This window comes from Punica granatum, chromosome 6 (genome assembly GCF_007655135.1).
Source record: "Punica granatum isolate Tunisia-2019 chromosome 6, ASM765513v2, whole genome shotgun sequence".
NCBI classification, from domain to species: Eukaryota; Viridiplantae; Streptophyta; class Magnoliopsida; order Myrtales; family Lythraceae; genus Punica; species Punica granatum.
Window position 1 is genome coordinate 16,430,827 of NC_045132.1, and position 16,194 is coordinate 16,447,020.

Consider the following 16,194-nt stretch of genomic DNA (forward strand, 5'->3'; position numbering starts at 1 on the left):
AAATTGTATTAATCAATTAGGTTAATTAGTATTTTAGTTATTAGATTGGTATTTTGAGAGTATTTTTTTTCCTAGTTTGGTTACCTAATGAGCCTGTAAATAAACTAGTTACTCTATGCATTTGACCAGTCAGAATAAAAACTCATGTAGTTTGTACTATGGCCACTACATTTCGATATTTCCACTCTCTCCTTCTCATCTATTAGTTAATTTCTTCCCAATGCTTATTAATTAATTGTTTTCATGGAAACAATATAGTATATATATACACACACATATATATGTATAGTTATCCATGAAGGCTTCATGTATATAGCTAGTGTGCACCCATATTGCATATGTAACTTCATTTACACGCCTTGAGGTTGGAATATTTAAAGTCATTTGTTTTATGGTCAAGGCGATATGTATATATATATGTGTGTATGAAAGTCATTTTAAGCCTTGTGACTGGGGCTCGTAGCAAGGGAATTTGCTTATCTCTTTGAAATCCCTCGTTCAAATCTAAATGGGAGGTCATAGAAAATATTTCTTTTGAATTCGATATGGCTGGCGTACATGACATGCTTTAATGGAGCTAGCAGAAATTAGGCTGAATAAAGCATTCACTCATTTAGAGTACGTTTGGTTTCAGAGTTAAAATAACTTTGATTTTGATTTTGATTTTGATTATGGAAAATGACAAATGAGATGGTATTATAAATTTGACTTGGGAAACGTGTGTTTTTGTTGTGTAGTGGGTAGAGTTAAAATCAAAATCATGATTTTAAAATCAAACTCTTAATCCAAACGCGGCTGTGTTATATATATATATATATGCTTTCAGTAATTAAGTGTTATTTGAGAATTATTCCCCAACTAATCTTATTTTCTAACACTGATTACGAGATTTATTCCGGAATCAAATTACTTTCGGTGGTTTATATCAGTACTCATCATTTTCTCGTAGTACAAGTTTATCCCAGCAATAACTGACATTTTGGGCTTAGTAAATCAGAACTCACCCATCAAAAATTTAAAGAAAATATAATACAGCTTACCTGCTTCTTGATTGGCAGGAGATCTTTTAAGCACCTTTGTCATTTCTAATCATTATATCATTACTGTTTCTGGAAAATTAAAATCATTAACAGTGCTTGGTTCATAATTTTAAAATTATGTTTTAGAGTAAATTTACATTTGCAAATGTGATTTTTTCTGATAGATTAACTAGCTAATTATCAAAGTATGCTTTGTTAATTTTATAGTTCAAGGATCGACTAGTGATAATTTTGATTTGAACAGCTTTAAATTATTAACCCCTATATATGTATATATTTTCAGGTATCTTTCAATCTTGACTCGAGTGCAAGCTGTACGTCGTCATAGAAGAAGATTTTCAAGAATCGGGAAAAAAGTAATACTTAGAAATAATGTGGTAGATAAATAAAAAAATGTTTTTTTTCTATCATATCTAAGAAATTCCCACTTTTCTGTTTTTCTTGTTTCTCTCTGGATATAAATATATACATATATGTTGTATAAGAAAGATAAAGTCGCGTCGGATGGATCTCTCCTTATCTTCTGCAAAAACGAAACGTGAAAAAGTATATGCCAACTGCGTACTACAAAAGTATCAAATTAAAGGGACACGTATACGATAAGTTTTAAAGACCAAATTGAGTCATGACTATCGCATATCGTGAGATTCTATTTGTACCTTTCTTTGGCTCATCGTAAATGAAAGGGCCAATTTTTGCGGGGGCTCTTATGAAGTTCGAAGCAACGTGATATCATGAGTGGGTCATGATCATGAAACCAGTGAAAGAAGCATTCACCAGGCAAAGAAAGAATGATGTAATAAGTGGAGTGTGGAATAGTTCAGGAACTAGAGTAAAGGAGTTCACAGTCAAGGAGAGAAAATCGAGATTCTTTTTTTTATTTTTTGATGATAACTTAATGAAAGTTTATTCGAGCTATAAAAAAAATCTAACTATTATATCATCCAGCAGAAAGCAGAAAAAGAAAATTCTAAGTATTATATGTCGTTTTTTTCTCTATCATTCAAAGGCCATAATAATGAGACATAGGATCAAGTAGTTCGTTGGACATAGGTTTAATTCAATCCTAGTTTTTATTGATCATAAAAGAGGTTCATGGACCTTAATATAATCCTAGTTACATTTGCACAAAGGTCCCTAATATATGCTACCGATTTTCTAAAATTCATGCTTCTAATAAGTATCATTCTTAAAAGAATTAATTACCCAGAAAAGCACAACCTTTGCATTTTTTAAAATATAACATGACCTTTAGAAAATAGCACATAAATATACGACCTTTGTATTTTTTCTAAATATAGCATGACTAGTATTAAAAAGGTATGACCTCTGCTTTTTTTCCCCTAAATATATCACTATTTTTAAAAAATAGCGCAGAAATACACGTTTAGCACTGATTCTAACACGACATCAATTATTCTTTAAATATAATGGTAACAGCTAATGGCGCCTCGTAACACAACATGATTGGATGAGTGAGTTTCACATATTTTTATTTAACTAAAAAATAATTCTAAAAATTTTAAAAATTAAAAGAAGATTTTTCCCTAAAAAAAGAAGAAAAGAAATGAGCGGATTATATATTGCGGGGGCGCAATTAGGGCCCCCACTGCCGAAATGAAAAAGCCCCCAATTTTGGGGCTCTTTTGATTCCGGCGGTGAGTGCCTCAATTATGGCCACCACAGATATAATTGAGGTCTTGTTGCGGCCAGTGATTTTATATATTCTAAAGGTCGTGTTATAATTAGAAAAAAAGTTCAAGGGTCATACTTTTACAAGTAATTAACCATTCTTAAAATAATTAAATAGTTGCTTTTTTGTTTTTATTCAAACAAAACTCGTGAGCGTACAAAGAGATAATGAGAACAAGGAATAACAGTTGTATAAGTTTTTTTCTTATTGATTTTTAAGCAGAAGCAGTGTTTGATAAATAATTCTAAAACCATGGTTTGATTGTTTTTGGCAGTTGGAAACATGATTTTTTTTTCAACAAATTACTATGTGCATATAAAACTGTTTGTGCTTATTCTCTATTTCAAACATTAGTTATAATTTCAACAATTTCAAATTGTTACCTCCTAACTACTTTTACTTATTTTGAAATCAGTACTTATTTCAGCAATTATATTGCAGCACTTTCGTTTCGGCGACAACACTCCCAAACCAAAGTAAGAATGGGACTCATGACGTCTTGATCTCAACCTGAGAGCGTCGTCGCTAAACAAACCCCCTTTCTTATGGTAATAATTATGAAAAAAAGACATTTGTGATCCTCAACTTTTGATTTTTTGTCATTTTTGGTCATAAGCCTTTATTTTTTTGTCATTTTTTGCCCTTAATCTTTTGCTCTTTTTGTCCGTTGGCCCTTTCATCCACTTTTCCGTGATAAAAGCACCTTTTCTCCAAAATATAATTTTTACAAAAAAATATAATTTTTGAAATTTTAAAAATACAAAAAATTATAAAAGAATATGAAATTAAACAAAAAGTAAAAAAAAAAAAAGTCTTGAGGGTGTAGTCTGATGGTGAGGGCTCCCCCCACGGGCAATTGCCTCCCCCTGTGGGGGTTGGCAAAGGTGTTGAAGTCCTCCGGTAAGCGCTACAGGGGGAAAATGTCGGCGAGGGATCACCCACCGCTGGGACTGCCCCTTTCTCTCTCTTAAAAATTTTGCCTCTAGAAAGTGGGGGGTAATCCTGGCGGTTTGGCCTCCTTAGTCGACATCTGCTCCATTGTGGGGGTCGTTAGAAGATTTCGCTCTCTCTTCGAAAATCTTAAAGATTGAGAGGGGACAATCCCGTCAATGGGGGCTTCTCGCTAGCTACCACCCCCCCCCGGCGGTTGATTGTCAAAATCTTCCGGCGGGCTACCCCCAAAGTCTTTTTCTTCTTATTTTTCAATTTTTTAACTTTTTTGTAATTGTTAAAATTTCATAAAGTATAATTCTTTTTTCTTTTTATATTTGACTTATTCAAAAAATTAGTTTTAGGACGGAAAGTTCTTTTTTAATGGAAAAGTGGTTGGAAGGACCAAAGTGGCCAAAAAAAACTTTAGGGTAAGAATGACAAAGAAAAAATGAAGGTTTAAGAATAAATGATAAAAGCGGTAAAAGTCAAGGAAAAATGTCTTCTTCCTAATATTTAATTTACAATATGACAAATAAATTTTAAATAGGTGTTCATCTAGTTTCTATTGCAAGATGATTAACTGATTATATGTAGGAGTTAAGTAAAGTATATTATCATAGCTAACCTACTATATATACTTAAATATTTGAAATGAGCATGTCATAATATAGTATTATTATACAAACAATATTATACAAACAGGTCCATCTCTCTGTTGGGGGAAGTGGGTTGGTTTTTTCCACTCGCGGCCCCACCATTCATTTCTTTTTTAAAAAATTAAAATTTTTATATTTTAAACTTTTGCCTCTTTCTTTTGCTTTTTTTCAAATTCTATCCGAAAAATGGGTCATGTAATTTGATCAATGCATCATGTCAAAAAATCTGATAATAAAGTCAACGCATTGCACCTTTTTATTGATTTCATATTTGATACCAATTAAATTAAATGTCATTCGGTCGACGTGTTACACCAAATGGTATGATCTAGATCGAAATATTTTGCCTTTTTAATGTTTTCAAAGCTAAACTGAATAAGGCACTACGTAATCTTGTCAACATGTTATGCCAAATGATCTGATCATAAACCTTTTTATTTCATTTGTTTTGTAATTTTCATTTTTAAAATTCACCCCCTCCCCTTTTAGGGTTTTCAAATCCTATTCGATAAGATACCACTTAATTCGATGGTGCGTTAACCAAACGATCCGATTGTAAGATCGACGCATTATGCCTTTTTAGCATTTTCAGATCCAACCTCAATAGGTTCCACACAATTCAGTCAATGCGTTACACCAAATCATCCAATCATTAGGTCGAAAAGCAATGCCTTTTTAGTGTTTACAAATTTGACTCGAATAAGATACCGCATAATACAGACGATGCGATATGCCAAATAATTCGATCGTTATAATTGGACTATTTTCAAAAAATATTTTTACCGCAACTTTTATTTAGAAAATTAGAAGAAATTCCGTTCTAGAGGTACTAGTATACAAATTACAATATATGTAGTATTCTTTTTCAAATTTTAATTTGCGAGTGAAAAACTTTTTCCCACTCACTTTTTTTTTCCTTTGTTGTTCAATATTTTTAATCTTGGCTCGATAATATAGTGATGTAACCTAATTGGTTCACCTTGATTGAATGACCCATCATTGTGGTTGACAAGGTATTCTTTAAAAAATATAATGTCCTATATTATGTCCAAATGGTATACAAGTTTTCCTCTTTTTTTCGATCACTATAAAATTTGACACAATGCATTTTACTCTATTCCCTATATTTTTCTACCATTTTATGAAGAGTTATACATATATCCGGCAAATTCTTGGGTCCAAAGGCTGAATTTTCAGACGCTGCCCCGGTACGAAATATTTTCGTACTTGAATAATAACATTATAGCGAGAATAATGTTTCGTAACTTTTAGTTACATGTAATATTTTTTTCTCTCTTTATCCATATGGGAAGGCCCAAAATTTTAATTTATTTATAAAACGCAAACATTTTCATTTTTTAAAAATCTATCATGTCTTCCTTTACTTAATATTATTTTCAAATCTTATTTGTACCTATTTTTTTAAGAGCAAAACTATAAACTTTAAATTCAAGAGTCAACCCATTTAACACACTCAAAACACACTCCATGAAATAAAAACAAAAATGATATCATATATGATAAAATGATACCATCTTTTAGAAAAAAAAAATAGATTATTTACTATTAATAGAGAGTTCATAATTTTTACAAATAAGTAGATTTATTATTTGTTTCAGTTATACACTATATTGATTATTACACAAACCATTATGGTGAATCAAAAAATTAAAAATAAATTTTCAACTCACAGCAATGTGCGGAGTCACACCTAGTTTATGCACAATCAAGCTTTTTACAAGAAACTTACGAATATGTCTGACATATAGAAGCAGCAGCAGCACCCCCCCTCCTGACCTTTGGTGATGGCGGCACGGCGGGGCTGCCCTCCTTTTAGCCTCTCCCTCCCCCTCGGTGGCGAGTTCTTTCGACGGATCCCCCAACCCCTTATAGTGCTAGTCTCCCTCGCCCAGCACGCAAGGAACCCACTTCGCAGTAATAATCAAGCTCTGATCAAACCACCCACCTATTTCAAGAAGCTTTTTTGTCTGATCCTATCTTCTTTTTGTGATCTTTGAACATGTTTCAATTCCCCGACGTGATCACTAGTTTAAACTGACCGAGGTTAAGTAGCGGTACTTGGTTTGACTAGTTGGGATTGGGACATTGAGGGTTAAGGTTTGGTTAGTCTAGCACACCGAATCAAGGCATCCTCTCTACGCTATCTCTTTCAAGGTAGAAATTCGTCATGAATTAATGGATCGGACTGAGGATCCCCCTTCCCAGTTTTTCCTAGGGTTCATCGCGAATTGTTGCAAGAAGATGGTGAATGGGGATTATTGGTTTTAGGAAGACATGCTACAATTGTATTGTTGTTACTCGATGTGGTTTTCATTTATTTTCATTTATAATATGCCTGGTAGGTCAATCAATATATCGCACTCTTATAATTTCTGCTTGGATATTTTTCCTTGTATCAATTTTTGGAGTGGACAGATTTATGAAGGATTCGCATTACTGAGTGAGAAAAAAAAAGTCTAATACATAGATGATTAAATAAATAGGAAATTACGCCATATCTCCTAAGATTTCACCAGATTTTTATATCTATCCTATGCTTTAAAAATTACTACAAATATCCCATGGTTTACATTTGGTTCCAAATCTATCACACCGTTATATCTTCCGTCAACATTTAACGGTGTTGCTAACTTGGAACGTAAGTGGGCTCATTCTTGCCACTGTGGTCCTTTACTCGTGATAGATTTGAGAAAAAATTAAAGCCGTGTGATAGATTTAAGAAAAAATTAAAATCGTGGGATGAGTTTGGAGCCTACTTATGTTTCATTAACAGATAAATTGACGGAATGATAGATTTGGAACCAAATGTAAAATTATGGGATATTTTGGGTAAGTTTTAAAGCATATGATAGATTTGAGAATCCACTGAAACCATAGGATATATGGGGTAATAACCTCCAACTAGGATCTTGCTTGGCGTATTATCAGAATCAATGGTTGTTTGATACGCGACATATTGAGGAAATTGAGTGAAAGAACTCGCAAATCCTGTCTTGATATCATGGAATTGCCTCTACGTATTTCAACCTTATAGATAAACCGTTGATTACTGCAGTCAACAAGAAGAGTTAGTTCATTGACTATCCAACTTGAAGAGACGACAAGAAAAACAATTCTACAATTTCACGAAGAAAAATAAATAAAAGAAATACTCCAAAAAAAAAAATCCTTGCAGTCTGAAAATGAGAGAACATCAACTTTTACCCAAATTGCTAGCATAAAACGATTAAATGTTCCAATTCAGTGGGCTTTAGTTATTGCAACAAGGTCTAGATCACGAATTACGTGTTTATGAATTGGTAATAAATCAAGAAGTACTAATAAATAATAATTGTATAAAATTATGAGATGTTGAAGTTTGATTCGTGCATTTGGTCCCAAATCAAATTATTTACTACATAATAGCTTGTAAAGATACTTTAAGGACCAACGTCAGAACACTATTTCAGCGGAAGGTATTCAATGGTTTACATTTCAATAAAATAACATGTGAAAAATATGAATGACTGTATAATGCCTAACCTTCGCACCAACACCACCCCCCCCCCCCCCCCCCCCCCCCCCCCCCCCCCCCCCCCCCCCCCCCCAAGTCAATTCCTTTGTTTTACGAGATAATCTAGCAGCATTACTTCATACATAAGATTACTGAAAAAAAAGTTACATATATTTATCCATGGAATTAGAAAAGGCGAGCATCCTTTCTGGTTACAATCGAAATTTAAAACTTTTAAGTAGAGAAATGAAGGTACAACCCGTGATAACATGTCCAAAATTAAGTCCACGAGCTTCTCTTCTCTTCTCTATATCTCATTTATCGACCAAAACACAAAACAAAACAAAAAAGAAGAAAGAAGAAGAAGAAGAAGAGATTAATCTAATTATGTATATATATCTTGACCCCTAAAGGCTAAAACCAAAGGGTCAGATATACATATCCTAACAACATGTATTGCGGTTACATTTATACCAAAACCTTGATCCATAGAGATCTCTATAAGTTAATGGCAGCGTCAATCAAAACTAAGACATGGGGCATGCTCTTCAATTGGGTTATAATCAGACCCAAATAGCCCCAGCATCTCGGAGGAGAGGCACGAGCCTGCCCCTGACTTGGAGGCTCATGAGCTCATTCGTCCCGCCGACAAGCCTCTGCCCTATGAACACCACAGGCACGGCCTCCCTGCATCCGAGCTGGATAAGGGCTCCCTCTATCGCCTTCCCGCCAGGGATCTCATCGAGCTCATAAACAGTTGGGTTGGCACCGTAGCTGCTTATGAGCGTCTTCACCGTGTAGCTCATGCAGCAGCTGCTCTTGCTGAATATCACAACCGGCTTGTCCCTCACCATCCCCATCACTGTGTCCACGGCCATAATTTGCTTCGTGTAGTACCCTGGGAAACGTACGGATCAGTTTAGTAAGTGGGAACTATATGTTTGAGAATTGACTTTGGTAGCTAACTTGCTCGGTGATGGAGGAGGGGGGATTTAAGACCCTTTTATAGTGATCACACGGATGAACTGTTCCATTGAATTTATAAATATATTCCATCTTTTTTTTTAATTATTTCTTCTATTTATTATTTAATTCCTAGCATTATTTTCGGCTACTGTACGCCTCATAAAATGAAGGTACGTCATAAAGATTCCAATGTTGTACCGTTGTCCCAAACCGATGATTGCTGTGAAAACGACTGTCCTTGGCAGGGCAAATTGCATGCATCATTTGCTCGGGTCGCCTTTGTGTATTTAACCACCATGTTGGCCAATGATACAATTCTATCAATACCATGGTGTCATTCTGAACTTTATTCATCATCGACCAAGTTGAATTGGCATATATATATATATATATATATATATACACGTATATATGATTATGGACATGCATATCTCAAAGAATATATACGTGAAGGTAGTCTGCAATTTTGGCACCTTAATATGTATGGTGAGGTTGAGAAAAGTTGATACAATGAAATTATCCATTAAACTGCGGAGGTGTACTAATCCCTTCATTGGGACATCGGTTTGGCCCATTGTCTGCAAGGTATTTCCAGTATGTTTTGAACCCCTGCATTGTATCTGACTACTCGAGTATAATTTATAAGCTGTATTCATACCTTATGATTAATGTGAATATACATTAGAAATAATTTTCTGTCAACAAGAGAAATTTCTGACGATGAGAACCCACAGCAAGGTTCGATTACCTTTTGCCTATAAGCTCGAATAGAATCATTGAATATATCAAATAATGAAAAATGAAAAGATAAATTATCATGTGTAACAACACATGTTGCATTATCTTTAGAAGAATCTTCTGACAGGGGGAGGGTGGAGATGCTTGATTTATCCAAATGGGAGCAGCACCTTTCCTTCTTTCTCCCAATATGAAAGAATCGCATTTTAGCTCATGCCGGGAGAAACCGAAAGAGATGATATATGGTATCAAAGTTGAGCAATAAGGTTACTCCTTATAAAAATAACAATAAAAAATAAAGAACAAAAAGAGGATAGATTTAGAAGGAAAGCAAAAGGATGCTTCTCGAAAGGGTAATAATCCCCTCGGGAGGAAGAACTCTTATATGTAACGAGTGATAATATGTCTCATGAAAAAATTCATTGGTCAATAAGGGTTTACCAATACCTATTAATTCTTAGAGATATCACAAAATACGACAATAACACTCTTGTTAGTTCAAAAGACGCTAGCGCCTTTTACCTTCTGCTTGATGAGTTCCTCAGCATCCATCTTTCATAAAGTATAAGTGATTAGCGTTCTTAAGTAGGAGTTGTCATTATCATATTTTACAGGATGAAACTCTCATTGATCATTAACAAAATTTTAGGGATTGTTTAATTATTCTGTCCTCATATCATTACAAGAAAAGTACTATTTAAGTTTTTATCTGTAAAAAATATATATTTATATGGTTTTATTTTTGGTGGAAATATTGTTTTTTTAGTTATAACAGAGTCCTGTGAATCTAGTACAATGAAATAAAATTATAGTAATTAATAAAGGGCAATGGTAATCTGTGGAAATATATAAGGTTATATCAAATGGCGTCTTGAAGGTAACTATAAAATATTGCCAAAAATAATTATCAGTTAAATTTAATGCTTTAGAGAGTGGTAAGTTTATAAAAGTGCAACTAGAAATGAATAAGGATTTAGTGTGGAAGTAGCTCTCAGCTCGAAATCAAGAGCTCATGAATTCAATTTCTAGCAATACATAACATATGACTAATAGGGGATTAGGGGTATTAATATTACAGTAAGCATAATTTATCTAATTAGCATCCTCACTTGAGGAAATTATCCGTAATGATTCCATTGTGCGAGTAATTTCCGAAAGAAAGCCACCATAATTCTCTATATATGATAGATATTATAGGTTGCAGAAATCTCATATGCTATTTGTAATGGTCTCACCATCTTCCCAAAGAAAACTAATTCATCTAGCTTTTGGATTTATGGCCCTTCCCTCCAAAGAAAAAAGATATTGTCGTTGAAAATATCAATGAGCCCCTAGCTATAGCAATGGCCAGTCTGTATGCTGCTGATATGTGTCATATCAGTGTTGCAGTCTTTGCTAACTCACATGTGATTCCAGACCCTGTCGTGAATATCTATTTTTTTTCCAGTTACGCTGTCGTGAATTTTTGGAATGCCTCCATATATATAGATTTGTAGTATACAGAAATGGGAGATCAGAATATATAGATCTAAACATTATAGTAAAATATAACTACGCTTGGACTAAAGCATAATTTGTGGTGAATAATTATAAGTTAAAACTCATTCTAAATTTCGAATCCCTCTGAGAACTGGTTCAAGCAGACCATCTACATGAGTTTAGCACTTTGTGGCAATTACTTCTCATGAGACTTGCAAATTTAAATCTGTGATTTCAAGGGGATGAGTAACTCTCATATCTTAGGAAACTTCTTGTCGGTAAGCATAAAAAACAAAAAGAAAATCCTAAATAAATAGATTAGATTAATCGGGGCTCAATTAAACTTTCAAATACCATAGTTCATACTGAAAAAAAGGGGACACATATATGTTTGTGCTTAACAACATGGCTAAGATATGGGAGTTGCGCTCATCTTATTGAATTCTCGGTTTTAGTGAGATTCCATTAATAAAAACCGAATCTGAAATATTCTTGATTATCATGCGGGATCGTGTGTCACTGCACTGCATCTCCTTTCTCAAAAGCAAACACTTTTAAACGTTTTCTAGATTTTAACTTATAAGATGATGCTTTCAAAGAGACCTCAAGGATCATTAGAGAATCATTTCCCCACTAGTCTTATTTTTTAGGCTCCGATTACAAGACGGATTCAGTATCAAGTTGCTTTCGGTGGTTTATACAAGCATTCAACTTTTTGCCATTAGTTTAAATTTATCCTTATTGATTTTTCAGCTTATTAGTCAATCTATACAATCATTAATTGCTTAGGATTCAAGAGAACAGAAGCTATACTGAACACCTATATAATTAACTTCAACTTATGAGATAAAACTTCCAGAAACTATAATATAATCGACTATTAACTAAGCATGCGGCGTGTTAAGCGTATTTTTCATTAAAAAGACCGGAGAAAGTGCGGCTCCTTAACTATTTAATTACTCCGTTGGTCTTTCCGAGTGAGAACCTCTCGAATTTTATTTATTTTTTTCGATTACAAGGGAAGCCCATGGATCTAGCATAATGATAGAAACTTTCAAAAAAAAAATTCTTCAGTGATATTTCCTAATGGTTTGGAAGTTTTAGCCGAGTTCTTGGAGGATCATATTTTTGGGCGCAGTCTGATCTATATGGCCCGAAATGATGTTGTATTGAGAAACAATCATGGGTTCTTGAGGGCTTGTTGAAATCATCTACCTTAGACTCTCCATTTGGGATAAAGCCAGTTTGTAGTGATTTTTTTTATTACAAGGATGGCCTGTGGGTCTTGTACAGTGAAATAAAAATCTTAATAACTAATAAAGGAACACGGATAGTCTTACTACATATTAAATCTGGAATCTCTTGGCTTCCAGGCGAGAGCGTGCGCTACCGCGTTACTCTCTCTTTTGATCTATCATCCTCCTTTTTTGGTACTAGTACTCGACAAATGGTGTAACCAGAGAAAAGCCAAACCCTTTATCCTGTGGGCTGCACCCCAAGTAGGTTGGCTAAAGCATAATACTGATGGTGATGGATCTTCGTTCGGAAAGCCCGTGTCACTTGAAACTTGCAGAATCCTACGCAACTCAACCAGTTCTATTATCTATTTGTTAGTCGGCACCATTGATCGTACTGAGTTACTCAGAGTCAAGAAGGATCTCCAACTTTCAGCCTCCAACAGTCTCCCTTTGATTATTGTCTTGTTTTGATATAATTCCTCTAACATCATTAGGTGGATCAACAAGAACTCGGGCATGCCTAGAAAGTACAAAGAAATCTTTGTCGACATTCATTTATCTTTTCATTTCAGTTCGGTCATGTACTGCTATTCAAATTCATTTGCAGGTTGTTTAGCTAAGTCAAGTCTTAGTAGAATTCGGGATTTCACTGCCTTCTTATAATTCTTCCACTCATTGAATAAATGAAGCAAAAATTCAGAGCATTTTCCTTCTCTCTTCTGGATCCAAGGATATGATTTGCTAATGTGATTCCCTTAAAATCTTTGGTAATTAGTTTACACAATATTCGATTGTTATGTAATTATCTCGGCAGGTTTTTAGGCAACCATAGGAACATATATGTTTCAAGCATCAATATATATGTTCTCGATTAATATTCTCGTGGTTCTATATAGATGGCCATCAAGTAAATTCACACATTTTTTTTTCAGCTTTTTCTCTCTCGATGGACCTTGGAAAGATGAAGGGCATGTCCAATGGATCTTCCTTTATCTTCAATGCAAAACAAATGTAGAAAAAGAAAAAATGCCATTTTTGTACCGCCAAATGATGAAAATGACACTAATATTCAAAGGCCAGAACCAATATGCCACGTGCTTGCTGCCCTTGAAATTCCATTTGTACGTTTTTTGGCTCATAGTAAAGGCAAAGGGCCACATTCTCTAAAAAGGAAATCTGTCTCCATTTTGTATTTATTCTTTTTCTCTCTCTCTCTCTTTTTTTTCTTTTCTTCACAACCAAGTGAAGCGACGAGATCATTCGTCACAGTATCCGCAGTTCACTGGGGAGGGTGCTGGGAAGTATTATGAATGATTTTTTAATTGTTTTGGGTATAATAGGTGTAGTTGGTACATATCACGTTTTCTATTAAAATTTAAGGCCGTTTCCTTTTGGAGAATTTTTCAATTTTCTAGGAAAATTTTTTAAAAATAGAAAAACTGCAAATAATACTTTTACTTGAATTGGATTAATTTTTCAAAGAAAATTTTCTTCTCCATTATTCTAAATTGTATGTAAATTAGGAAAGCTCTTTTTTTAGTTCTCCAATTTTTCATTTGTCCATTATTTCCTTTTCTATATTTTAATTAATAGCCTTCCTTTTCTAGTAACTTTTATATTTATAAATTTATTTTATATCATCTTTTTATGGTGATTACTCCAATTATTTTCACATTAAAAAATTTTCTAATGTAACATTAGTAAACCTATTGTCCTCACCTGGAGTCACATTCTCTCGTCCTACTTGCTTGTATTATGATAATCAGGCAGCCCTTCATATTGCAACTAATTGGTGTTCAATGAACATACAAAACATATCGAGATTGACTGCCACTTCGTACTGGACCACATCAAGATCGGCACCATTGCTACTGATCACATTTTGACACTCTTAAGCTCGCTGATATTTTCACTGAAGTACTAGGTCAGGATCGGTTTCAGTTCATTCTAGGCGAGTTGGGCATTTGGGATCCTCATGCACCAACTTGAGGGGGAGTAGTACGATATTCTCGTGATTCTTGTATCATATAGTAAATCTTGTATATTTGGCTAGCTGTCATATATTAGGATAGTCTTTTTATTTCTTGTCTTTGACAATAGCTCTTAGTTAGGCATGTATTTAGAGATTTCCTTCTCTGTCAAGGCTGAATAGCCTATATCTTGTAATCGTTTGACAGATGAATGATTAAGCACACATACCTTCACAAACGTGATACCAAGATTAGTAATAGTGCAAGCATATATATATATATATATATATATTGGCGGAAAATGCAAAAAAGAAGTCTAAGAACATGTGCATTATAGAAAACAATAATTTTCTTCTTTTTATACGATGAAAGATAAGAAAATAAAAGGGGAAAACAAAGGTGCAATATTTTGATGCTTGTCTTCGGTACAAAGTTAGTTTGCCGCTCAAGCATGCATTGGACAGAAAGATATGCATCAAGAAATCAAATTCACGACAAGGTGACACCATCTTTTCCAGAAAACCAATATTTCAACATATTGTCATAATTATCTTAAAAGAACAATATCTTTGTTATTCTGAAAGATTTATTTTGATACTCTTGTAGTACAAAAGTTTACGATTTTGCAAGCAAAAATGTGTATGGGGCTTGGCTTTTCTAAAGATTCCTTGGAGAAGATTGCAGCATTTCGTTTAAAGATCAAGGGCGTGCCAGTGTTATCATTTATCTTCTAATATCTTATCTATCTTTCCCTCGCGATTTGCTATTCCTTTTTCTTTTCGGGCCTTTCTTTTTAGGAAGACCCTAAAAACCTAGGGGCCGCCGTAAGGAGGAAAAAGGGGCAGGTTTAGAAAATATCATAATTGGAAATCTAACTCATAACCACATCACCATATCGAGATGGAAAAATCGGATGAGACATTGTAGATTTTTTTTAAGTTAACTAAGGAAGGTTGACGAGCCTTTACACTTACAGACAAACCTCATGTCAAGGAGAAAAAACAGAAATTAGCTTTAACTGTATCATTCTTCTTCTTCTTTTTCGTAATTCTCTTTGGCTTCTCTTTTCCTCGTCCCTGTCGCCACTTCCTCTCGCTTCTCAGCTATCAAATTCAATTATCTTTTCCACCGAAAAGAAAAGGTTGATTTGGTAGAATACCACATGTACTCACGCTTTATAAAAAATGACATTGATTCCGCCAATATTTATTGCATTGGGAGTCTATGTGGTGCCATGTCAACATATCAGTTGATATAGCTGTTTCTACCACTTTTTCTTTTTTAATTTTAAAAATATTGAAAAATTAAAAAACTAAACATTCAAAAAATATAGAAACCCAATGAAAGAGGGAGGGGCCGCCGACGGCTTGTTAACTCTATGAAAATGGAGTTATTTGGCACTTTTTATTGATATAATTGGAGCTAGTTTATCGAATTTAGCTTACTTTGAGTAGGTTTTTAGTTTATTTTCATTCATTTGCATTCATAGAGAGTTTAGGAGTTTCATTAGTTTTTGGTTCGTTTCAGGTAATTTTTGGAATCATTTAGTCGATCGATCTTTTGCAGCCTCTAAGTTTTCATTATTTTTGGACAAGATAAACTTAAGCTTGTGATGTAAATTACCTATGGATAGAAAGCTCATCAAGTTAGGAGTGCAGCTGTTTGAACAGTTCACGATTCGGAGTCCGGATGAAGAAGATATGGTTGATCAAAGTTCACTGCGCGAAGCTGTTTTACTGAACCGAGAGCTCACAGGCCGTGAAATTGAAGGCCCAGGCCTTGTCAGATCAGCCCATCCCGCTTTTATTCACTTGTTCCAATATTTTTAGTGGGCCCCGAGGCTATGTAAGAAAGGAAATTAGGAGAGAGATTATGGGTTGTATTAGTGACTATTTTTGTAAGATATCTTTTCAGATTTAAGGGAGGAAATTATGGATGTTAATAAGGAAACAACATTACAAAGCTTA

The 16,194-nt window shown here is 34.2% G+C and overlaps 1 protein-coding gene across 1 annotated transcript; it reads right to left on the bottom strand.

The window, feature by feature from the left end:
• Positions 1 to 7,988: 7,988 nt before the first annotated feature.
• Positions 7,989 to 8,819, bottom strand: LOC116211538 (monothiol glutaredoxin-S1-like). Its single transcript, XM_031545977.1, has one exon. It carries the CDS (start codon positions 8,712 to 8,714, stop codon positions 8,400 to 8,402), a length of 315 nt encoding a protein of 104 aa, XP_031401837.1. The 5' UTR covers positions 8,715 to 8,819; the 3' UTR covers positions 7,989 to 8,399.
• Positions 8,820 to 16,194: the final 7,375 nt, after the last annotated feature.